Genomic DNA, 26,265 nt, shown 5'->3' with positions numbered 1-26,265 from the left:
TGTATTGAGTAACTCACACTATTGGTAATGGAAATTACACTTAATTCTCTGCCATTGCAGGAACCTCTGGTACTGGTGCACCTTGGTTCCTCCCATTCTCTCCCTGTGGCATGTAATAATTGAGTATCCTCTGGGCTGTAATACTGTAGTGTAATTTTGGTTGTTTGGTTTAGTGTGTGGGTGCTGGGCAGGGCCGGCTCCAGGCACCAGCCTACCAAGCACATGCTTGGGGCGGCACCTGGAGGGGGGCAGCGCTCTGGCCGGCTGGGGAGAGCAGGGCCGCGGCCGGGCTCTCCGCCCTCCTCCCGGCGCTCCGGCCAGCTGGCCAGGGAGAGCAGGGCCACCCTCCCCTGGCGCTCCAGCCAACCGGGGAGAGAAGGGCTGCGGCCGGGTTCTCCGCCCTCCTCCCGGTGCTCCAGCCGGCTGGCCGGGGAGAGCAGGGCCGCCCTCCCCTCGCGCTCTGGCCAACCGGGGAGAGCGGGGCCCCGGCCGGGCTCGCCGCCCTCCCCTGCTGCGCTCCCGGGGGGGGCGGCGGGAGGCTTTTTTGCCTGAGGCTGGGTGTTGGTGGTTGCCGGTGGTATGCAGGAAGTCAGACTAGATGACCTCTGGCCTTAAACTGTACGATTCCATCAGCACGCAGCAGGAAGAATACACACTATTACCATGTGAATTTGAAAAAACTATTTTTTTTTTGTTGCAATAAAATTGCTGGAATAGCCCCTCTCTCAACAACCGAGTTTTCTTACTGGTTTTCGAAGCACCCAAAAGTTTTGATCTGTCAACGCTGTAGTCCAAGCCTGTAAAACTTGTGTGAAAACCATGCCATGTTTGAATTATCCACACAAAAATGGCCCAAAGCAAGCTCCCCTTTTTTTGTACATACTTCTAGGACATAATGTCAAAAGGGCCAAGCCGATTTCCCTCATATTTTAGGAGAAGAATCACTCTGGGATGAGGAATCATGTGCCACATATCCGCCCGAAGCATATTTTTACGATCAAACTAAAAACCATTGAGATTAGGAGTTTAGAATGGAAATAATAACACAGCCTTAGTCATGACAGTGCTAGAGGGCACTGCAATAACATTAGGAAACCTCTCCCTGCCCACAATTTAAACTAAATACAGGGGATGCCATTTGCTAATGTGTACCATGGGGCAGCAAATAACAGTGATTTAATGCACTTGACCTGTGGCATTGCGACCCCCAGAACCAATTTTTCTTTAAAAAGAAAGAAAGAAATGAAATATGCCTCAGAGTAAAGGATTGCATTCTAGCTCATATATATATATTTCAATTTCAACAGTACCTGATGAGCCTCAGTGCTACAACGCTATTATATGTAAGCACTCCACTTAATACAGAACCACCAAGCTTTTTGAGTAATTTATTCACAGGTTTGGCTTTGCTTATTGTAGTATGCACCACATTTAAATTAGATGAGGGCTACTGTAAAGCAATAACATTTTCAATGACTGGAGTCTCACTTTCCCCTGTAACAGTCTGAAGCAAATTAATGTATTGGTTGATCATCAACAAGTAAACAGTTTCTGCTACAATGTCAAGAAAAAAAGTGTGTTCATTCATATGAACAGTTCTCATCTACAAAGATTTACACAATGCATGTAATGAGATCGCTTTTCCCTAACTAGTACACTACCAAACTGAAAAGCTGGTTCTTAGGACTCTCTTGAAATTACAATATTGTTTGTTTACCAAAAAGAAAGACAGTCTCAGTCACCTATGCCACCATTGTAAGCTCTATATTAAGTACTTAAAAAAAATCTTGAATCACTTGTGGAATTAATAAAATTTATAACTACAGACTTACACTGCGTTAATGATACATATTATTCCTGTGATAAGTTAAACTAAAAATAAGATTAATTTGGTTATAGAAATTCCTTGAACAACAACACTTAAATTATTTTAAACTTTAAATTTTCCAAGAATTTTCTGAAAAATTAGCAAACACTGGCTAAAAAAGCAAAGCAGTTTGGATACACCAATGTAATCAGCATGCCTTGTGCTTTTCTGTTAACCCTCTGAGTACAACTATAATATCCTGGATATTTTTGTAGATAAATGCTAATAAGATTATATCTAATGGGGTTGCTGATTTCCCTTTTCACATGATCAATCACATTCTAAATTTATTCAGCACAATACTCAAAATGCACAAAGATGGGAAGGGCACCATCACAGATGAGTATTGCATTTACCATAAAGTTAGTTTACTGCAGGTAAACTCACCAGAAGAGACAGACAGTTAGCAACATGCATAAAAAATAATGAAATGGTGCATTTACAGTCTGTAAATACAATGCATATTTTCTTTTTTGTTTTAGTTTAATGTTTAGCACCAATATAATGTGTAAAGTGAAGCTATTGGATGGTTTACAGTAAAATGACTACTATGCCATATGCTCTCATATTAGATTTTTAAGTGCATTCATATTAGAAACTGTCTGTTAGCCCCAATCTGTTCAGTTTCCTTGACTAAAGTTTAGATATTCTAAGGGTCCCACCTTCTGGTCTCAGTTACACCTAGGAACTTAGTGGGCTTACTAAGGTGTAAGTAGAGGCAAAATTTGGCCTTGTATTTCTTTGGCAAACAAGCATCAACCATTAACTATCTGAAACCTTAATTTTATAATCCTGATACCCCCTCTTTTAAAACTGTTAAAATATTCCGATCGTTTTTCTTGAAACCATGAAAAGGCCCCATTCAACAATTTGGTGCACATTCTTGAAGGGGCCTAAAGAATATAACTGTAAAATGTTATAGGAGTTATGTCAGTAAAACATGAGCCAAAGATCAGAATTTGCAAGGGATGAGTGGAAATTTCAGGGGCTGGGGTTATTTTTATATATGTTTTAAGTGGTACAATATGGTGTATGATGGAGCCAAACATCTTATTTTAATGATAGCCCTGGAGTCTAAAACAAAAGCAAAGGTGATAGGAAGATCTCAAATGACACTACACATTCATGAGATGAAGCATTTGTTTCATACCTGTTTTTTCCCCAACTCCTCTATTTAATTAAGAACGAACGAACTTTGTCCTTGTTCCTTTGAAACTGCCAACGTTTTGCTGATAGTCAAAAAAGCACGTGTTATTAATGGACACTTCTGATTGCCATATAAATATCTTTATATTTGCATCAAGTTGCATCTGTTCTAAAGGGAAGGCTGTATTATAATGTGAGGGGCTATATAAGCTGCTGTAAGTTGGTATTGACTTCAAAGGAGCTACACTGAGTTACACAAGCTGAGGACCTAGCTGTGAATATTGATTCACTGTGGGCCAAATCCTACCCACTCTTTCGCCAGAGTAGAGGACACTTATGTAATGCAATTGCTCTGGTACTGCTGCCCAATGGGGTGACACCAAGATGATTTCATACCTACCATGAAATCTCTTTGTGCAGTGACTTTTTAGGGGTGGTTGTGCAGGGTCAGATGATCTGCCACTATATAGCTCTTCCGCCCTTTCCCCTGACCTTGACAAGGGAGGCAAAATAGCCAGGAAGCACACTCCAAACTCTGACGTTTAGTTGGGCTGTAGCTACATATTCCATTACCCCTATGGAGTTCCCCAGAAACCTGCTGAGTTTTTCTGCTTGGGGCACAATTAATTTTATACTTTAACCAGTGTTCCTCTGTTAATTATGCTTCAGTTGCCAATAAAGGCCTCAATCCTGTAATCTGATTGAGATCCTTACACTTGTGTGCTGCATCCCACTAAAGTCAATGGGGCTATGCAGAGCCATCAGGGACCTCCCCCACAATCAAATGGATAGATCGAAACCAAAGAACTCTAATCAATGTTTTCCATCACTTGAATAAAAACTTGTGAAATGAGGTTCCCTTGGTTCAAAATGTGTTCAATGTTTGAAATATAAAAACCTTACACTGGACATAAGGAGAGATGTGCACATTCTAAAGAGAGTAGAGAAGAGAAAGGAATTGACCTAAACTATTTACACACATGTCTTTCAGTGAATCTTTTGAGATTTCAGAAAAAGATGGAACCTGGCTACTCCAGTGACTGGTACTTTAGGAACGCAAATCAATAGTAGGATTGATCCTACAAGACCCTCACCTTCAGAATTCTCATGGTTTTCCATGGGAGTTCTGTGAGCACAGCCCCAAAATGTAAAACCAACATGTGAAACATCAAAGTTAATATTTTCTGCTCGGGTCTTATATTTATTTATAATTTTGAAAATCAAAATTTGGAAATGTGTCATTTTTCACTCAACTAGTGCCACTTTTGTGAGAATATGGGACTGTTTTCACTCAAATGATCCTATTTGAAGCAAAAGTTTATGAAGTATAACTTCTCTGTGAATTGGCTTTTCTTTGTACAAGGATGAAATGAAATGCTATCACACTGACTTGAGGTTTAACACCCCGCATGTGTGTTTTTCACACACACACCCTCTGTATATAATAGCACAGATCCGCTAGATGAATAGTTTTTAGTTTTTCCACTCTAAGACAAAATTCTCATTGATGTCAATGAGGACAGCAGGATTTCACCCAAAGGCTTTTCTTAAATGTTAACATGCCAGGTATTTCCCCCAATTTATAAATAATGTAACTATTGTAAGGGTAATTCTCTTTCCTTTAATGCTGGATTTTTCATCTCTCTCTCTTAAAAGTCTCTCTCCTGGTAGTAATCACAGTGTATTTATGAAAAAACATGATTGTGTTGAGAGGAGTATCCCCTCTTCAAAATCCCAATGCTCCAGAGAAACTAATTGCTCTTCCCCATCTGTACATTCTTGTGTGTGTGGCCAGGGAAAGTTTTAGAATTAGATCTTTACATACCAAAGCATGATAGAATGTGTCCTTCACCCACTTCTTATGACTCTGCCACTACTACACAACAGCCGCTAGCAGCCAATAATGTGGAAGCAACAATTTTGATGGTATTGTCACGTCACCTTAGGTAGATTGTTATGAGGCAATCCTACCACCAATTTTCCACTTATCCTGTATGGCACCACCAATAATGGTCAGCCCTCTGTGGTAGAATATCATAGAAGTTTAGAATACGCTGCTTTAAAACAAGATTTTTAAAAACTCCCATTTGCAATCTCTCAGAGTAGCATTTGAATATTGTTTTGGCCAGAACAATGGGAAAAGAACTAAGGAGATGGGGGGAAAGATATGTGCATATAAATCAATAAAGCCCTAGTATGGGCCATCAAGGTTAAAGATTATTATGCACTCAGAGGGTTAACATGTGCTAAAATTACAAACTGCGGGTCCTAGCATGACTGATGAAAACATTCATTGCTCTTATCTTAAAAAAATGCAAAATAGTCTTAACCCTTTGAGGATCATATTAGCAGCAAGTCACAATCTAGACAGAGCACAAGTATCATTTCAGTCAGTTAGGAAATTATTATTACAAAGATACTGTAAACACCCTTTTCTGTTCCATCATTCGAGCATTAGTGCTAGATAGATCAGATGTAACCGTTTCACACAGGTTTGGAGGATTTTCAGAATCTCAAAGGGTTAAGCCAAGACTTTGAGCAAAAGTGTTTTATTAAAAGGGTGAGTTAGGTGAGCGAACAGTCTCGGATGAACTTGGTGAATAGTCTTCCGATTCAGAGTTGAGTTCTGGTGGAGCTTGCTGAGTCTTATAACGTCCCCTCACATCCTGGTTGCGTCTTCGTCGGAAAACCTGCCTCTCCTTATCAAGAGCGGTGGTCTGGCAGGGGCATAAAATGAGAATAAATGAAATTAGGCTGTGTGTGAAATGCAAAGCTAATGAAAAACATGCATTCGTATGTGGGCCTGCAAATACCAGGGATAATAAATGTTCAGGCCAAATTAAACCTGTTCTGTTTCACTCGGTTTTGAAAGGTTTAGCCCACAACATAGCTAAACTTTTAAAAAAGTGCATTTCCCAAAACTTAAGCAGCAACATGACATCAAGCGTATATAGTACCATAGATATGGATGCCATATGTTCAACTTCTGGATGCTATTAATTTCATAGAGTAATAAATTCAGATTTCAAGCCAAATACCAGCTGACCTTCCCCCTTCCTTCTCAAAGTATAAACCTTTTCCTACAGGAAAGGTATAGATATAGGATTGTCTGTTTGATTTGACCTAATGAAGGTTGATACTCATTCACCAATGTTCAAATCAGTGAGATCGTCTAACAAGGATGTATTGTGATGAAGTTGACAGCTAAGAAAGAAAGGTAACAAAGAAGCTAACTCAGCTCTTTAAAACCTCCTCATGCTAAACCATTTGAGGCTTTGCTGTTGGAAAGAACACTGATGAGCTCTTGTTGAAGACTGCATTCAATCTGATCACCTTGCCTAAAAGATAGTATAGTCTAAACCCCAACTAAGTAAAGTCCACACTAATTTTATATAAAATGACTATTTTTTCCAAAGGTGTCTCAATATACTTGGCCAAATCCTCCCTCCCCCAATATATTTCCTGCTGCTGTTCAAGATTTATGCTGTAATGAGACTGATGTCACTCACAGACAAGTTTCTCATTTTGCTTGATCTTGCAGTGAAGTCAATGGGAGTTTTGCCATTGACTCCAATGGAGCCAGGATTTCACCCATAATCTTGAACATAGGATATTATTCTGTAGCCACTGAAATTACTGTGATGTTACAAATTTAACATTATGGTCTTGATACAGGAAAGCACTTCAACACATTGAACTGCTTTCCTAAAGGGGGATGCTTTCCTAAATCAGGGTCCATGACTCCACTGCCAGGGCAAAATGGAAAAGAAGGACTGTTAATGAGAAAGCCCTTAAAATGTACATAAATGTCTGATCTCTAGCGGAGAGGCAAAGTTAATATGGAATATATGTAGAAATGGAATGGATTTAAATCTTAAGTCTGATATATTACAAAGTTTTTCCCTAGCATATGTGTCACCCTTTAAATGAATGCAGCCAAGAGGTTATTCTGCTTCAGAGGGTTTATTGTTTTCTCTTGGGAGATACATGACCGTTTTTCCTCTTGAAAATTTACCAGTTATACTGTGAGCCTCATCAGAGAACAGAGATACATTTATAGCTAGACTATTTTTGAGAACAAAATGAAAACTAAATCCATCACAGTGGTGCAGAATAGCATTATAGCAATCCATGCTCAAATAATGCAATCAAAGTTCAAAAATGATGTAATAAAGACAGAAAGATGGACAGAGTACAGAGCTACTATAGCAAATGGATTTAGTTAAGCTGAATTGCTGAACTATTATTTTTATATCAAGAACCTATACAGCACTATTACAAAGAAGTAAAAATAATTAACTTTGATAAATTCATCTCTGTACTTTAAACAATAATTGTTATAAAATACACCACTTATTGTTTGCTGGAGTTCTCTTTGTTTACTACTAATCTTTTGTTTAAGAAATTTAATTAGTATTTTTCAGTATCTTGGACATTTCTTAGCCTTAAACCAACTGGATTTATTATGTTTTCATGTGAAATAGATGAATATTTAGATCATTTACACTCAGTGAATATACTGCATACAGTATATAATTCTGCATGAAAATTGAAAAGAATGGGATATATTATCATTCTATGACATACAGATTTCCATTTACAAGACATTTTTGTGCTTTCAGGATATAGGAGTTTATTTAAAGGTTATACCACAACATGTCACCCTGCAATTAATCCTGAAGTAATAGATACTCTTGAATAAAACACACTAGTTTATTTTGAAGTCTAATCCAGTGTTATTGTCTTTTTAAAAAAGGACAAAATTATAAACCACCTAAAATGTTCTGCCGTCAGATAACTAAGCATCATGACATTTATTGCATTTAAAGTCATCTTGGTGTATAATGGAAAATCCAACAGCCTACTCCGTTGTCATTGTTAAGGGACCTTTGGGGGCCATTTTATTTAAAATACACAAATACATTAACTGGTGCTTTTAGTTTCATAGGATAAAACATTCAGAAGTGTAAAAAAGCTATTATGTCACATAGCCTAACCCCCTACTAATGTAGGATTATTCCCTAGACCACATTTTTAGCATTTGTGTCCCGTATAACATTTCACTGTTGGAAAGCTTTTCCTGATATTCAGTCCAAAATCCTTGAATTTCATCTCATTGCTTCTAATTTATCAGGGCTTGTCTGTATCTTTATGGCATTATGTGTTTTCACTCCCTGTTGGAGAGACACCAAGAATCTTTTTACCCACCCAAAAGACTCATTAGAGAAATGTATAAGGTGAGAAAGAGACAAGTAGGGGGAATCCTTATCAATATACAGTTGAAGTGAAAATACAACATAATATGTTTCATTCTCCAGCCTTTCACGTGTTGTAATTATAGCCTGGACTGTCTCTGCTTCTCTCAATGAATTCAATCTTGAGAGCTACTGAGTATTCCCAACTCCCACTTAAGTCGCAGGATTGGGCCCGTGCTGCCCTGCGTGTGGATTACATACTTCGAATTTATGGTTTCTATAACTGCACAAATAATCTCATTAAAATGCATTCTGGGCACATTTTAATTTTCATTCAATGTATAGATTCATATTCATAGAGTCAAAGCCCAGAAGGGACCATCATTGTGATCATCTACTCTGACCTGAGCAACACAACCATAGAATTCCCCCAAAATAATTCTAGAGCCTCTCTCTTAGAAAAACATCCAATCTGCATTTAAAAATGGTCAGTAACGGAGAATCCACTATAACCCTTGGCAAGTTTTTCTAATGTTTAATTACTCTGACTGTTAAAAATTATGTTTTATTTATGAGGCCACAATTATAGCTCTCCTCTGAAGAAGTTCAGCATGCAACAGATAATTCTGTGGAATGTGGGGAAATGGTTGTGTACACTGTAGAAAGAAAAGAATGCATGTTTTTACTTATTGTACCTTGTCTCACCTAGGGGCATATTCTAAAAAATGGTTAATTTGTGATCCAAATCGGCAACCTCTTTGGAGCGAAGACCTCTTAAATTCATTGTCTGGATGCTCAGCAAATACAGTATTGCTTTAATAGATTTATTATTTCATCTGCTATTCAGCTGGAAGGTTCACTGGTGCAGGAACTGGTCCGTTATGGATTTTCAGGGCATTTCTACTTTAAGCTATTCTTTCAATAAATAATAAGAGGATCTGAAGTACACTCATGCCTCACAGGGCTGCAAATCCCAGATTTTCATTAGCATATTTTAGCATTTTTTCTCAGCTTGAGGTGAGAGAGTGAGAACTTTGAGGACCAGACTATATTGGTGGTAACCAAATGAAACTATAGTTATTTAGTTAAGATATGTAGCCGTCCTCAAACAATCCATCTGAGGAAATGTAAAGCTACTTATCCAATAGTAGGTAAGTGGATTGCCTTCAATACTTTGGTGCTGATCGGTCTGCAGCATCCTTTGCTAAGCACTAATGTATTTTGTATCAACATTTAGTACTCCCGATACCCAGTACCATATGGCCAACAAGCTATTTTTGTGAATAAAAATTATGTATTTTGAAGCAACAGAGACATATTTTATAGTCATTGTTCCTGTCATACTAATATGGGGCATTTACCATTTCTCCAAGATTTATCATGTGTGATTTTTTTTCCTGATTTCTAACTGGTAATGTTGCAGCACTCCCGAATCACACGCAAGTTTTTCTCCATGGCTAATATTGAATGTGGTGCGTCTGGATAGGTGCTTACTACTACATCTGCTTTTAAATATGTGCTGGATTTGCAATGGGAAGAATCCATTTTAGCTGTTAGGTCATATTTTCTGTCAGTCAGTAATTACTGGATTTAAGTAACTGTATTTTATTAATGCGAACAGTGACTGTTTTTCTTTTCTCTTCTCTTAATTTATTGTTAGCCACCAAAAAAAAAAAATTCTTCATTTCATTAATAAAAGAACATTATTGTGCATTTTTGCCTCTTAGTCCATCCATTATTCATACTAGCTAGGAGACTGAACTGGGGATGCAGCTGTTCACGCATTAGTCTAAGAAACCCTTTCCTTTTCTCACTGTCCATCTGCAGGGAAATATTTGCAATTTGCTTGTCATTTGGAGATACTTTGTTAGCACATGGAATTAAATTGACATTATTGAAATATTGACATTTTCCTCCTGTTTTATTATTTTAAAAACATATATTTAGATGTTCCCAGCTGGGTAATTTATTCTATTTTTATAAGGTTCTGTTTGATGACCTCAATGTGTTGTGATGTGTGACAGTAGATTTTATTAATGGTAAAAATGACCACTAGTGCAGCAATAGTAGCAGCTCTACAGTGTTAGGACAAGAGGTCTTGCATAGGTTTCTTCACAGGCTTCTCAGGTATATACACAACCTCCCCTACACCCACCCACCCACCCCAAAAAACCCAGTTTCATTTACATTTCATACTGTACTGGTACATAAGAAAAGACAAGTATAGTACATGCATGACCACTGGATTCACAATTCTGTATTTCAGTTTATGTTATTATTTAACATCTCTGTTCTTAGGGATATGACTTCTCAGCTGGTTTAAATTACATGTGTATGAAACTTAGTTCAAAGCTGTTTGCATGGGTGCAATTTTATTTATAATTTGTAATTCAGTTGTGGTTTTCTTAGTCACAGAGCAGCAGAGAGATTTTAAATGACTTGAGATATTTGTGCAGTCACTTACATCCAGGGCCAGTGCAACCCATTAGGCGACCTAGGCAGTCGCATTTCGGGTCCTTCGGCGGTGGCCGGATCTTCGACCGCCCCGGTCGTCATCAGCATTTAGGCGGAGGGAGCTGGGGCAGGAGGATGTGGGGAGGGCCGCCTGCAGCAAGTAAGGGGGGGGGGCCACACAGGGGAACCGCTCCCCACCCCAGCTCACCTCTGCTCCACCTCCTCCCCTGAGCACGCTGTCTCGCTCTGCTTCTCTCCCTCCCAGACTTGCAGTGCCAAACAGCTGATTGGTGCTGCAAGCCTGGGAGGCAGGAGAAGTGGAGCAGCGATGGTGTGCTCGGGGAGGAGGCGGAGCAGAGGTGAGCTGGGGCAGGGAGCTGCCGCACGGCTCCCCGGGCCGGGGGGAGCTGCCGTGAGGGGGGCGCCTCAGGGCTGGGGGAGTGGGGAGCTGCCGCGAGGGGGGCGCCTCAGGGCTGGGGGAGTGGGGAGCTGCCGTGGGGCAGGCGCCTTAGTGCGGGGAGCTGCCACAGGGCTCGAGGGGGGTGGGGGGGCGCAAGGTGGAAGTTTCATCTAGGGTGTGAAACATCCTTGCACCCTCCCTGCTTACATCTGTACAAAGGGCGTATAACATATAAATTCAGTATTTTGACTTTGTAGCAGTTTGGACAGGTGTAGATGACTAGATGCAGGTGTAGGTACTAGATACAATGGAGAATCAGGTCCAGTATGAACAGAGTGAGATTTTGGAATTTGAAATGAGTTATTCAGCTTGAAAAAAAATGCAGCTACTGTGAGCATCATATTTTTAAAAGTCAATGATTACATGAATTCAATGTTGTTAGGATGCTACAATTTCATTACAAAATCAATGGATAAGCCCAATGCAGTTGCCTCTGTCATTACATGATAAATATTTTAATGACTTTCCCACACATTTTCCTGATATCATATTAGCTCCACTGGAGTTTATAGAATGTCAGTGGACATATCACTATTAAAAACCAAGTTACTCTAGGTACACCTGTTCTAGGGTATTCTTAATATTCTGATTTCAACTCTCAAAAGCCAGAAGATTCAAACAACACTATCAACAATAGGTTAAAAAAATGTATAGATTCAGACATAAAGCTGCAAGAGTAGAGAAATTCAATTGACCTTCTCTTGCTAAATTATGCAAAGTACTGAAGTCAAAATGGACTTCCGTCAAGGGGCTCAAGTAATATATTGCAACATTGCAACACTAGAGCCAATGGCACCATTCCCTCTTAATATTCTGACTGAAATCCATGAAGATCAGCAAACTCACCAAACACTCTCAGGTTGTTAAGATCCTCAATTAAATAAACCCTAAACAGAGATTTTTTATAACAGGGCAAGAAACCTGTCAGGTTTGTTTGTTTTTGTCAATGAACATCCAATAGTTGATAAAATGTACATTTATTGCAAGTTATTTTTGGCTTTTTAGAAAAGGAGCTCAGAAGAGCATGGAGTTGCTGCTATAAAACAACATCTCTGCATACAGAGCACTGTAGGTGTTCACAGATCTGCTCAGCCAGAGTGCTCATCTATAATTGCAGAGAAAAGAGTGTGTCATTGGGAGTACATATCCTACAATAATATATGCAGCTTTTAAAACTTATCACATTTGGGGCTTAAACAATTTACATGATCTAACTAGTTTTATTTAGGCTTCTTTTACTGAACTAGTTTATCGTATTTTTTCTGTTATTTGTGTACACAAAATGCTGTGTAATATTTTTTCCAGTCATTATGCACAATATGCTGCAATTGTTACTTCAAGAAAAGATTTTTAAGTGTACTACTTCATCTCAATGTGAAAATATTTTCAGGAAACAAAGCCACTACATTTAAAATACTGCAGGTGCTCTTTATGGCAACAGAGGAAGAATAGCACGCTCTGAGGGGGCAAAGTTAGCATTCAAAAGCAGAATTAGGAATCTTGAGCACATTAGGGAGGGACACATTTAGACTACAGTAAGGAAATGGTTTTCTGGTTTATTGAAAGTACAAACATTGTCATTGTTGGAGGAGAATATGAGAAACTAGAGGATCAAATAAGAAAAGGATCAGTGGTTAAGAGAAGAAATCAAGAGTTCAATTATGAAAGCACGTATGAGCATTACATCTCTCTTTCGATCCGTCTTTATATATTGGCCATATTTGTGATCACAGATGAGTTTTCAAGACCTGTGGCAAATGAACTGTTGTATAAGAGTGAAGGGATGAACCCTGTATGTATTATCTTTAAGAATTTGCAAAGTTCTATGAATAGTATAAACAATCACTAAATGAAAATAGTTTTACTATTTATATTAAAATGTTGGTCACTACAGTGGTTATTTGAATGCTCCTGTTTCTATGGAGATGAAAGACGAAGCATTTGCAATCAATGCAGATAACGTGTATATAATAGTGTTGGTTCTGGGACTATCAAGTATTATAACATTTTCTAATTAAGCATATATGTCTATGAGTTTTAGCACCACTTTACCAATTTGGTTTTACACATTGGGTGCACTGTTTATAACATCACTAATTATAAACATTGTTACTGCCCCCAGCTGGAAAAGAAGCAGTTTATGTATGAATAAGAGAGATTATCACCCGTCTGCTCCAGCCCATTATTCAAGGATATGTCACTTTGTATGCTGATGGAAGCCATTACTAGCGTTTTAGTCAAATGGCCTTTTTTATATTGTTTATTTATTTACCTATTTGCTGGATTGGAGTCTTCCCCAAAGCCCCCAGATGTACGGTTTGTTTTAAAACCTGGGCTACATAGTTAAACTGAGTCAAGGCCAGTCAGATTAGAAACATTTCACTATTTTATCACAAATGCCTCGCTCTAGAGGTTTGTGCTCTCTGATGCTGGGTGGAGACTTTTTTTCATTTAAATAGAGACCTACATGACAAATAGAAACACAATGATTCCGTCTTTGTATAAAACTAAAAAACAGTATAAGTAAAAGAGCTGTGCAGGCACATCATAGATAGTGATGCTAGTCAGAACAAAACGTTTTAGCCCTTTGACAAATTCTATTTGAGTCAAAATATAATCTTTCCTCAATGAGCAAAATGAAAAAGTTATGATAAGACTCCTCTAGCCTACACTTTGCTAAACCTCCCACTTATAATCCACAGAACATACCAGGTGATTCCCTCCATTTCTCAATCAAGAGAAAGTGCAGATGCCATAGTGCGGGTCTCACTAAGATATTATTTTTACAAAATACACAACATTTTATTTACTAGGATACTCTGAAGCATTCTGTCAATTGAGAAAATAGATGACTAAAGTACACTCGGTGATTTGTAGAAGATTCAGTAAGTCCCAATCACAAAATATTAATTAGTGTACTGCACAAACCAATACAAATTTGAGCACCTGTATGGAAACTATTTCTCGGTTAGTCACCATAACCAGCATTTACATGGGGTACCTGGACTCACTTTTTGCTTCTCAACTGAACAGTACGTCATGGAAGAAGAGCTGCTTTTCTCCTCCATGTCCATTTCAAAATCTATTGAATTTTCATAGGCATATTTTTGGTGTGTTCGGGGGACTGGTAACTTTTGTGGAAACTGTGCTGTAGTCTGATTCATGCAATCAGTGAAATGATATGAGGGACAGATTTCTAAATTACTGTAAACATTACCATTTTGCTAATGAAGTTGATTCGTAGAATTGTTCCATACACAGAACAGGCCTCCCCTCCATCCCCACCACGAAAAGCATTTATCTGGGCTTGAACAACCATAGTGTTTGCAAAAATATTCACTAGGGACTCATTTTATCTTTCCAGCTATCACAAGTCAAATCCTGGGAGCAATAAGGGGACAATAGCCAGCAAATAAACACTTGATGAAAATACCAGGGACACCTGACTGATTGAGGCGGTATGGGCCTGACATCAGCAATCAGCAGAATCCCTCTTTTCACCCATTCAGAAATCGCCACCCCAGCCAAGGTCCCATTTGATCGTACAGGTCAAGTCAACTAATAACACCCCTGACACAGTTACGCAATGTAGGAAAATATTAAAAACAGATTCATGCAATAGTGTTAAAAAAAATAAAGAACTACAAGGAGTTTTAAAAATAAAAAGAGAACAAAAATAAATGTGCATAGTTAGAAAACACAAGCTTACCAGCACATACAATGCATTATATTTCAGTAAACTTTGGAGAGCTTCTAAGTACTATGTTAGGTAAATGCATTGTTGAATCTAAGGTAAGGATTGTGTTTGATGGGTTCAGAATGACAGTATAGAGTTCCACATCTCATACAGAAGAGAAAAAAATATGCTGAGACCTTGTTGCTGTTCCAGGTGTTTAAAAACAGAAGTGCACAGGAAGCAGATGTCTTAACCAGCAATATGGGGGGGGGGGAGAAAGAGGGGTGGAGAGAGGAGGCGAATTGCTGCAACATATCCAGTAGATTTTCTATATACACTGTCCTTTTAACTATAAGGAAAATTGAAACTGAGCATGTGCGATGAAGAGAAAGCTGGCAATGTCAGTGTGAATAATGGGTGGAAAAAAAGGGAATGAGGGGGTGTGGCATCTCAATCAAGATTAAAATGAAACTGATAAAGCAGCATATGGACTGGATAACAAATCAAAAAGCATGTTTATCCACTGAAGGAACTGGTTAATGGAGACTGCCAGCACGTTGCCATGGAAACACTGACTGTTGGAGCTGCACCATCTCATACCTTATCCAATACATTCCTGGTTGTTGGTAGTAGTCCAAAGACCCTGATCTCTTGATGGTAAACCCGTGGTCCAGCTGAGCAGAGAGAAATGGGGCAACTCAGTGGATCGATATTATGCTAAAGAATTAAGACTCCAGACCAAGCTGTTCCTTATTTAGTGCATATTGACTGTTTTCAGTTTCACAAGGCACTTATCTAACATCCTGAATCTATGCACTGGAGACAAAAAGTAAGAAAAAGAATAAAAGAAAAAAAGAAACTAGCCCTATCTTGCTATATTAGAAGCCATTTTATTTAAACTGAAATGGAGTTTGCGAAATAAGTAACTTAATGCATTATGCATTCATTTAAAAGTCTAACAAATATCCTGTTATCTCCAAATATAGAAGTGCCCCTTTAAGTTGCACATAATGGTAATGAAAAAATATCTTTTGCAATTAAACAGAGGTTTAATAATTTTTAAAAAACACAGTGTTAGCCATCACAAGAAGCAGGCTACACAGACTATATGAGGCTTAAATTAGACTACTTCATAATTATGGCATGTGTAAAGATTAAAAGAATCCAGTTTGGTTTTTGTTTGTTTGTTTTCTTTAAATGTTAGCCTTGGAGAGAAGGACTTCTCAAGTTCATGAACAGCATTGCATTGTTTATCATTTCACCTTACATCTCAGGCTTAAGAAGATAATGGTAGAAAACGGTGACGTAAAATCTTTGCTAAATTGCACCAATTAAAGTCAAAATGGAAAATGAACTTAGTATCGTGTAAAAAAAATCTGGTAAAGTGTGTGCTTAAAAATATAACCTTAAGTTGTATATATTGTTCTAAATTGAGTTTATCATTAGCAGGGGAATGTGCATAGAAAAGAAAGAAAGTGTGTTATTTTCTCTAACCTTTTTACTCTGCACTAACATGTATTTGGGATAGCCTTTAAGAGAGGATTAGATACAATTTTAGGGGGTAAAACTTGAAAGAGAGACACTCTGCCCAGTTTAATCGGAAGAACTTCATAACTTTCACATTTTGCCCTACAAAAGGAAAGGCCATTGTGTGTTTCATTAAGACTATGGCATATTGGTGCAATACTCATGATAGTTATAAATTCTAAATTGAGAAAGGCCGGTTAACATGTCTCTAAGTACCAGTTATTTAAACTGTAGTTAGCATCTAACTGTAAATTTAACTAACACTTTCAATACAGACATAAAGAGAAATATTTAATAATTTATTCTGTTTTCTTAAATCAATGCATGTTTCATCTTATTTAGAATTATTTAAAGGACACTTCCTGTTCAAAAGATGAGGACCTTGCACCTATACTTCATTTTTCATTGAGTTTCAGTAGATTGATCTACTATTGCCATCTGCTGGCAGCCTATTATACTGCATCTCAAGTACACAAAAGGCAAGGTTTTTTAAAAATAGAAATAAAAAGTATTGCACTAAAATATTACAACTAACAGAATGCTGTTACAAGTGTTTTAGGAAGGGATTTATTCTTTGAATTTTGAAATGTTACATCTATCTAAGCAGAAGTCAAACAATATTTTAGTTACCATGAAGACTATAGTCTAAGAAAAACAGATTATAAATAATAATTATAGAACAACAACAGATATGAAGTGACATTTTAAGTCATAGGTTCTTCCTCAAACCGAGCAAAACTAATAGACTAAAGCTGTTTTCTCTTCCCCACATCTTAAGAAAAGCCCACTGTTAAAATGTCACTTTTAATTTTATTTTATAATCACTAGAATGCATTTTAAATACCTCACTCCCTCCTTCCCCCCACCCCATGATAAAGCAGCACCAATTTGGTTTCCACAGATGACAGAGGCTGTCTGCGACAGGCAGAATGCTGCAGACAGAGGAATTGGTTACCATCTCTAGACACATTGGCAGACCATCAGCTGTCAGAACAGCTTTTTTCTTTCTTTATGCTACATGGTTCCCGTGAGCCTCAAGCTGGGATTTACTCCCGTAGCCAAGTCAGGGACCTCACACAACCTTAACATAATGTTATCATTAGTCTTTTCTTCTGTCTTAATAATGCCAAAAAAACAAGCACAAAAGTGACAACATACAAGCAAAGCTTTAACATTCCAGACATGAACACAAATTGAACTATGCTCAGTTAATAGAATGTATTGCAATATATTTTTGAATATTAAAGCATTTTTTAAAATTGATTTCTATTTCCTCTTGATTATTTCAGACAGAAAGAGTATCATTACAAACCCATAGGGTACTGACACAGAGTATTGTTTTTTTTTAAAAAAAACCTCTTTCAAAACATCTGTTTTTATTTGAGAAATAATTACCAGCTCTCTTCTTTAGTGGCTGGAAACATTATAACTAAGCAGTCAAGTCATTAATTTAAAATATTCAAAGGAAAGAGTGTGACGACATCCTTGGAGAATTCAACAAAAATTCTAGTGCTAAACTTTAAACAGATTATTTAATAAATGCTTGCTATTAAACATGCATTTTACATTTTTAGTGAAATGTAAGATTTATATACAAGAAAAATGCAGTCATGGAACTTCAAAATTAAATATTTTGGTCATATCTGCTTTAGGGCCCTAACCCTGCAAATACTTATGCACATGATTAACTTTATGACAGTAGTAAAGTTTAAGAATATGCGTGAGTGTTTGTAGGATTGGAACCTGGATGAACAGATACTAGTTTTACTGGGGATTATATAACCAAAGCAAATGTATGCCTCAGCAAAAGGGGTCAATACAATATATTTGGATATTACTGAAGAAATCAACAGCCTACTAAAAGTGTTTTATATAAATAAATAACATACACCTACAGATGACTCTGACCTAACAAACAAACTAGGGGTGCAATTCCCCCCAGCCCAACTGACCTGCACAAATCCTTATTAATTTAAGCCCCACATTAAAGGTTTGATACATAGAGCCCTGTGTGGGACCCCCATACAGTGGTGAATTTTACCCTAAGGGCATATGTATAATAAAGAATATAACTATAAAGTTGAATTGAGAACTAAATACAGTATTTTAGCTATCCCTTTATATAATTTACAGTATACACATATATCGGCACCATAAAACAGATTTTTTTAAAAAGGGTTAAGATATACTTATTGTACATTTTTAGTGCTGAACAATATGTTCCAGCATTTGGAGAGCATATGCTTTGTAAATTATAAATTTAGAACAGCTTTAGCTAATAAGCTTTATATCAATATTACCTGGCATTGTATAAATGAAAAAGGAGATTCCTGAAAGTAAAATTTTAACGACAATCCCATGCCAAACTTGTATTACATTTGTTTTTAAATGCAGGCACATTGGTTAAAGGTTTTGCTTTGGGTTTTATTTATTCTGTTTATTAAGACGTGCGTTATGCATAGTATATAAAAGTTTTTGATATTTAAATCAGCACTTGCCAGCCTGCCTTAAATTTTACACATGCACTACAGATGTTTGTAGTCCCCCAATTTTAGGAAAGTTACTGAAAGAAGTTAGTTAATTAAGCCACTTTCTGGATTTTATAACAATATTTTTAAAATACTGCTAGTTAAGAGGCAGAACTCCAGAATTAACCACACCAAGGTGTGGTATCTACTCAGAAAGGAGCTCTCATTAAATGTACTTATTTAAATTCTAACACGTTATCAAATTCAGTGAGGTTTTTTTTTGTTTTGCTTTTGTTTTATTTATTTCTTTAGTGTTTGTCAATGGAAAGATTCACTTCACCAATGCCTTTTTCATTACTAAAATGTCAAATTGCTGTAAACAATCCATTTCCAGACCAACTGGGACAAATAAAAATATTTTAAAAATTAAAAGAGGAAGGGAGTAGGGGAAGCATCATTTCTATCTTTTAAGCTTTGAAAGCCTTGCAAAGAGGAACTGAGCAGTACTTCTTATGGACAAGCGTGCTGGCAATCCATTTGAAAAGAACACAGTTTGAACTAAGCTGTTCAGAACATACCTGCATTTCATACGAGCAATGGGTACAGAGTATGTGATGTTTTACTTGTGGGAGAGTTACTGTGGTATTATTGCTTGAAAATGAAAATAAAAAAAGCTGACTGTATGTTAGCTGATGGCATAGAAAGTTGAAAATCTAAGAAAAGCATGAAGGACAATTTTGTTTCCGTGTTGAGGTAGTTTTTATTTAAAAAAAAAAAAAAAGTGAGAGGCACAGCTTGAAATGTTAAATACTTAGTAACTTCTGAGAAAGTATCCATTTTGCTGCACAAACAGTTCACACCTGTGAGCCAGATTGTGCCTGTTGAGCTGAGTTTATTTCATGCTGATTTAACTCACCATTGGAGGGGCCGAGCTGCGGAACATGAAAGTGGAAACAGTACGAGACAGTGTACATGTGCAGTCACACCATCTGCAATTTATGGAAACTGGGAACAAACACTGCGTAATCTGATATGGGAATGGTTATGTTCAATGTGTCACTGATTTTTTGGTGACTTTATCTGGAGAATTAACATTACCATGAGTAATAAAAAAAAAAAAAAGCTTTAAAGCACAGGCAGATGTATTAAAAATAAGGAAAGGATGTGAATATGGATAAAACAGATAGTTAGTGTTCAATGGTACTAGCATAAAGAATCTAATAAAATTCTGAATATCGTGTGCGTGTGCGTGTGTGTGAGAGAGAGAGAGAATCATCTTGGAGGAAAAATACAAATTTGTGTAAGGCATACTATACTGCATGTGCCTATAACACTTAGCTGGACTTGGTTGAGATGGTCTCACAAGCGCCATTACTTTCAGACAATATCTAGATTGTAACTATATTATGCAGCACAACTAAATCTCTACCCGGTTTAATCTCTGCTTGAAAGGATGCAGCTAGCAATTGTGTGTAGTGTGGTATGCAACACTCGTGCATAACTGCATCTGAAATGGTTACACTAATTTCAACTACACGGGCAACACTTTACAGTAGTCGCGGAGCCCTTGCTGTCTTTTGGTGTCATCTTCTGAATATAGACTGTTTTGTGGGAACTTTTTAAAACGTTATAGCTATGTATTTCAGATGCTTACTGTTATGACAGAAACTCCAGCTGCTGTGCTGTTGGGTTTAGGTCCTGTATTGAAATGCTTCTTTATCTTCCCAGCTACTGAAAGCTGATGCTCATTCTCTGGAAGGCCATCATCCTGCAAAAAAAAGAAACACAAGTTTATAGAGAAAATGCAAAATAAGGGAGAATGCTCTTTTTGCAGGATTGTGAGGTGATCTTGGAGGAACCTGCAGATGTAAAAAGTTTAATAAAAATTTTTTTTTTCTTGAGATTCGTTTAATTCAATGTCATCTTCTCCATGAATCTACTTAAGGTATTTATAAGGAAACTTGTTATCATGGAACAGCCCCATTTCTCTTCTCAGCTTTAGCTAATAGCTCTCTTTCAAACTTTTATAAATGTTCACATTTCTTAACTGCCAGTTTATGGTAATTCGTTAGGTCCATAAAATGTCACAATAAGCGAATCTCCGATTGATCCTTTGTTCTGTTAATACATTTCAATCAATTAAAAGTGAAGACAACAATACTAGTTAAAAGGTCATTAGCGTTAAAAAGAGAAGCCCAGTTTCTCTGATATGCAGCAAGGAAATTGTTCTTGTGAGAGAATAAGTGTGCTCCAAAGTCCTCCCAAAAGCCTTGTGGAGCTCCATTTTCAGAGATGTGAGATTTGGTTGAATAAAATTTTATGCTTTAACCAAGGGAAAAAGTGCTCAAACAACATGCAGGCTGTCACGGAGTCTGGTCTATGCCCCAGCCTGCAATCAGTCTCTCTGGAGTGACCCCTTAGTGGGCAGGCCCCAAGGACACACAGTTCCAACAGGGGCGGGCCTGTGGCCTCCAAGACTGGGCCTTCGGCACCAACAATCCCGGTCTGTCTCCATGGCTCTCTGCAGTGAATCCAGCCAAGCCAGAGTCCTGCGAGAGACTGATACTGTGCCCCTCAGGACGCAATGCTCTCAGGGAGTACTTACAATGACACAGGAAGCCTTTTCAAAGCAAGTCACCTGGCACACGGAATCTTATAGTGCTTAGGTTAGCACAGAGAGGCAGAAATTACACTATAGTACGTGCCATGATGAGCCAGCCAAGCTGAAATAAACTCCATCTCTGGCTCCCACCCCCATCCATCTTTTGTCTCCCCAGGTCTGGGCTCTTGAGTCCTTCTAAAAAGGGCTGCCCTTCTTCCAGTCACCTCACACCTTGTTTTCCAACTCAGTTCACAAGTCCTGCCTGCTCGGGTGTGCCGCTGTCAGGTGTTGATGTTTCAGAGGTATCTCTTGCTAGATGCTAAGTTGATTTGGGTTCCGTTTGAGACAGTTATTTAATGAGCCAGCCCCCAGGCAGCCAGGTGACACCCAGACCTCCCGCACTCTTTTAGCGGGTGTCAAACTTTTTTTTTACAATGCAAAGTAGCAAGGAAAACTGAGGCACACATAGGATTAATAAAAATATTCCAGAAAATTCTCACTCCATCTAATCAGGGATGCATTTTTAAGGTTCACAGGGTTTGATCCACGCATCACCAGTGGTATTCACTAAATACTAACCTGGGAGGAGACTCCTTATAAAGTCTAGAAGGGGATTCCCCTGGCTAGTTCCAATGACTCCTGACCCAGCTATGGGATAATCCCATCAAATGGATAGATGCCTGATTGATGGCTTCTGTTACAATCACTGTTTGTGATATTATCACATTTAGCCTATGGCTAAATGAAGCCACAATCCACAGAAAGCTCCAGCCTTCCCTCAGGGAGGTCAAGACCTCAATGGGGGACTACAGTTCTTCCCATGCATTACACAATATTTTCCTATGCAGCTGTGGGGGACACAGGGGTAAAGAAACGTGGGTTCCAGCCAGGAAAAACAGATAATGTTTGAGTCAGTTGTGGCCTTGTCTTCACTAAAAAAGCATGTTATTAACTTGAGTTAAAATCCTAGTGAAGACAAGGAAGTTTGTTTTCACAAAAGTTAGCAGTTCAAGTTAAAGACCAAATTAAGAACACGCCTTTTTTAAGGTAGTGAAGACCCGTCCTTTGTAACTGACCCAAAGGGTGGGGCCAGATAGACCATTTTAAGAGCAATGCCAAGAACAGTTACCTTGGCAAAGCCTGCCCACTATCGGATTATGCAGTGTAGCAGAGAACAGTAACCTTGGATCATATCAAATGACTGGCCTGCAGAACTACTGCTTTGGATTAGAGCCCTGCACAGGACTATTTTTTAATTCCGCTCACACTATTATGGCAGCGGGTCCTGCAGGACCCACGGGGTCCCTATCCCGCTGCAGGGCTCTACACTAGTCCCATTCAGAGCTCTACTTTGCATCTCTAGTTATCAACAATTGAATCAGAGACTTAAACTAAGCATTTTAGCACCAAAAGTACAACACATGGAAGTAACAGATCAAGATCAGAACATAAAATGAGTGTGAACATTCGTTTTTCTGTCTTTGTATCAATTCTGAGAGCACTTAGTACGTTACACAGTTGCTGCAGTAAATCATGGGCTTTGTAAGCATATGGGAAGAAGGTTAGTTTGAGTTTGTAGATTGTGGCACTGATTTTCAAAAAATTCCACACTCACCTCTTAACAAAATGCACTAGCAGGCAGAATATAGTCAAATGCAGAGATTTAAAAAAATATAGTAGTTGGTTATTGTCTAGCAGAAGGGAGGACTGGCTCAGTGGTATATGACGCCTAAAATAACCTGTATTCCTCTGACCTGACCTTTCCCAGAAGAAAACCAGTCTATAAAACGAACTCTTTCCTCTTCTTCCTAGGAAAAAAAACTCCAAAACGTACATCTCATTTTTCAAAGGTCTGAGGCACAAGAATCACCAAGTCCTGATGACTAGTGTAATATTTTATATCGGGGAAACTTACAGCCATAGCTCCAGAGATGATATTCCAGATCCACATAACATAGGTACATTTTTTGAGCCACAATGTGCTCAAGCTGTGGCAAAGTTATAAAATATTAATTAATCTGTCATTGCAACACTTTCTAACTACTTTTGCTGCTATCTGTTGTTTACTTTACAAATATACTGGTATTCAGGCTCCAAACTGGAATCACTTCATCCAACATTAAAAAAAGATACACATCTAGGGTGAAACATGGCAGCTGTTTAATATCAAACAGCAATGCTACACTACATTTTATGGCAGGAAGTGAAGAAGAATATCATACCCACAAGAAACTGCAGGAGGAATTGAACGTAGGCTAAATGCTCCAAATAGGAATTTGGTCAAGACACTGTAAATGTTAACCTCCCAAAGACAGTCTTCACTAACGAGTGTTCCAGTCTATGCATTAACCATTAGATGTACACACTGCTTCTCACAAGTGGTCTGGACCTTGGTACTGCATCTCATCTATAGTACTAGGGACAAAACTGTCAAGAGTGACTGGTGATTTTGGATTATTCACCTCGAAACACCTTAAAGGGGCCTGAGTTTCATAAAACGCTGAGCACCCATTCTCTCAAAAATAGGCTCCTTTATAGTGTCTCAAAAGTTGGACACTCAGAAACTGAAGCACCTAAAATCAGTTGTCACTCCTGAAGACCTCGATTCAGGTTTTACAACATACTACTTCAGTGTGCAATTGTTTACTGTCATCCCTGACTAATTTGAATGTTCCAGCAAACACAGTTAGTTGCTACTCAGACAGAGAACCTGCTTTGTTTTGTTTTAAAGAAGGAAAAGGAGCCAGACAGAGGCTGCTGGTGACATTCCTGTATATAATAATTATCATGAACGCTGCTTACATATTTGCATTGTGCTACACAACAGGACGTGTAAAGACCCAAAGAAAAAGAAATTGTGCTAAAAATCTTAAGGAAAGCTCAGGACTGCTGGACTCCTACTGCCCTGATGCACTCAGATCCATTGCACAAGATGATCACAAGAGGTTTCCTTTCCAGCGCTAATTGTGCCATAGGAAGAGGTCATTATATAAATAACAGAAGAAAATTAGACCAATTAAAAGCCCTGGAAAAGCCTGTTGACTCTGTTTCCTTTACGGTTTCCAATGAGATATGGGCAGCGCCCTATGGTGTGACCAAAAATATTGCAGCTGCCAAATAAGAAATGTCTTTTTAAATTAACCTCCTTATGAACGCTCAGTTTCTTATTATTATTTACTGATGGTTACTTATTTATTTCACATACAGGCAGCCAGGGCCAATGTATCTAGGGAAATGTTTTAAAGCTACAGGTTTCCTAATCCTTTTTAGGCTGGCTTGTACAAAAAATAATCCACTTTTGGGTAATCATTATAACAGGGAAGGGTTTACAAAATGTAATCCATCCTTTTCACCATTAAAACTTATTGAATTACAGTAAGTTAAACATTTTTATTACTCAGAAGTCAAGAATTGTACCATAACTTGCCATTGGTGCACTTTGGATTATATAATATTTCCAGTGTTTAAAATGCTAGCTCCCAAGCCTCTAGCCTCTTTTATAATTCCTTAGTTTTGCAATGAATATGAGCAGGCATAGAAAACAGTAAGAGTCCCAGTAGGGGAAGTATAAAACCGTGGATTTGTTTCTAGCTCTAAGAGTTCTGTATATGAGAGACAAATCCAAATAAACTAAATTGAAGGGGCAGAGAACTGCTGTTAAATTGCATTCAGAATCCAGGATCTCCATCTGTCTCAATGGCAACTAGCCAAAGTCTTTTCAGGTTTTGTTTATTAAATTGAAAACAGCTGGGATATTATTGACATAGGAACTGTTTTACTGGTCTGATTCTGACCATTACAAGTTTTGTTGTTTCTAAGAGAGTCCAGCTATTTTCGTTGTTAAAATTTAAACTGAAATGAAGGTTGGCTCCTATTGAAACTGTCATACTAAATTCCAGCGATGTCATCAACTTACAAAGTAGTCATTTAGTAAACAGTCATAAAAAGCTGCACTTGGAAGTGCAATAGTTATTTACACCCGACAAATACTTTTTACATAGAATAACTAGGCAGAATGTCAAAATGAAATTTCAAAGACAAAAAATTTTTCATGAAAATTATCACGAAAAATTATTTCTATTTTCCAGCCAGCAGTATTACCCACAATTTTAGTGCTATTTCATTAGTCTCAAAACTATAACTAAGTCCAAAATATTATATAGCATTTGGTACTAAGGAGAGGTATTTAAACAGATTTATTAGAAAAGTGAAGTGTTATTCCACGTATTTACTTTCCTTCTAGAAAGAAGTAGAATATTTTATGAAGATCAGCTAAAATAAACATTTTCACTTGTAGATCTCCAGTGCTGTTATAAATACAAGTAAGCATTATTATCCCAATTTTAAAGATGAAGAAACTGAGGTAGAGAGAGTGACTGGTTCAAGGTGATGACAGAGCTAGGAATGGAAAATGTGTCCCCTGACTCCCAGTACAATGTTCTCTCTATTGGTTCACACTGCCTCTGTAGAAAAACAAGTTTTCCCTTCTGAATTCTCTCTCTCTCTCTCACACATATACTTCAGGCCCCAGTTCAGGAAAGCATCCCCATTCTGGACAGCACCTAACCATTATTTCTGGACAGCACCTAACCATTTCACTTTAGGCATAAGTCCCATTTAGTTCAGTGGACCTTAAATTTGTGCCTCAAATTCAGCACATAGTTATGTGATAGCCAAACTAGAGGTGGACTCAAGCACATGCTGAGGAACTTTCCTGAAGTGAATTGCATGTTGTCAAGTATCAGGGGGTAGCCGTGTTAGTCTGTATCTACAAAAACAACAAAGAGTCTGGTGGCACCTTAAAGACTAACAGATTTATTTGGGCATAAGCTTTCGTGAGTAAAAACCTCACTTCTTCGGATGCATAGAG

General features: G+C 38.0%; 1 protein-coding gene across 3 annotated transcripts in view; it reads right to left on the bottom strand.

Annotated features, from left to right (window-relative positions):
* Positions 1-1,372: 1,372 nt before the first annotated feature.
* DCLK1 (doublecortin like kinase 1) overlaps positions 1,373-26,265 on the bottom strand; it is a 348,042-nt gene continuing 323,149 nt past the window's right edge. For 2 of the 3 annotated variants that reach the window (XM_034758612.1, XM_034758614.1), the window contains 2 exons: positions 20,448-20,561; positions 1,373-5,730 (listed from right to left, as the gene is read on the bottom strand). In XM_034758612.1, the coding sequence (XP_034614503.1) occupies positions 5,566-5,730; positions 20,448-20,561 (279 nt within the window). In that variant the 3' untranslated portion in view covers positions 1,373-5,565. Of the gene's footprint in view, positions 5,731-15,398; positions 15,473-20,447; positions 20,562-26,265 lie in introns of all 3 variants that reach the window. The other variant, XM_034758613.1, reaches the window with a different exon arrangement.

The sequence above is a fragment of the Trachemys scripta genome, chromosome 1 (genome assembly GCF_013100865.1).
Source record: "Trachemys scripta elegans isolate TJP31775 chromosome 1, CAS_Tse_1.0, whole genome shotgun sequence".
In the NCBI taxonomy this organism is placed as follows: domain Eukaryota; kingdom Metazoa; phylum Chordata; order Testudines; family Emydidae; genus Trachemys; species Trachemys scripta.
This window is presented reverse-complemented; position numbering and strand designations above follow the sequence as displayed.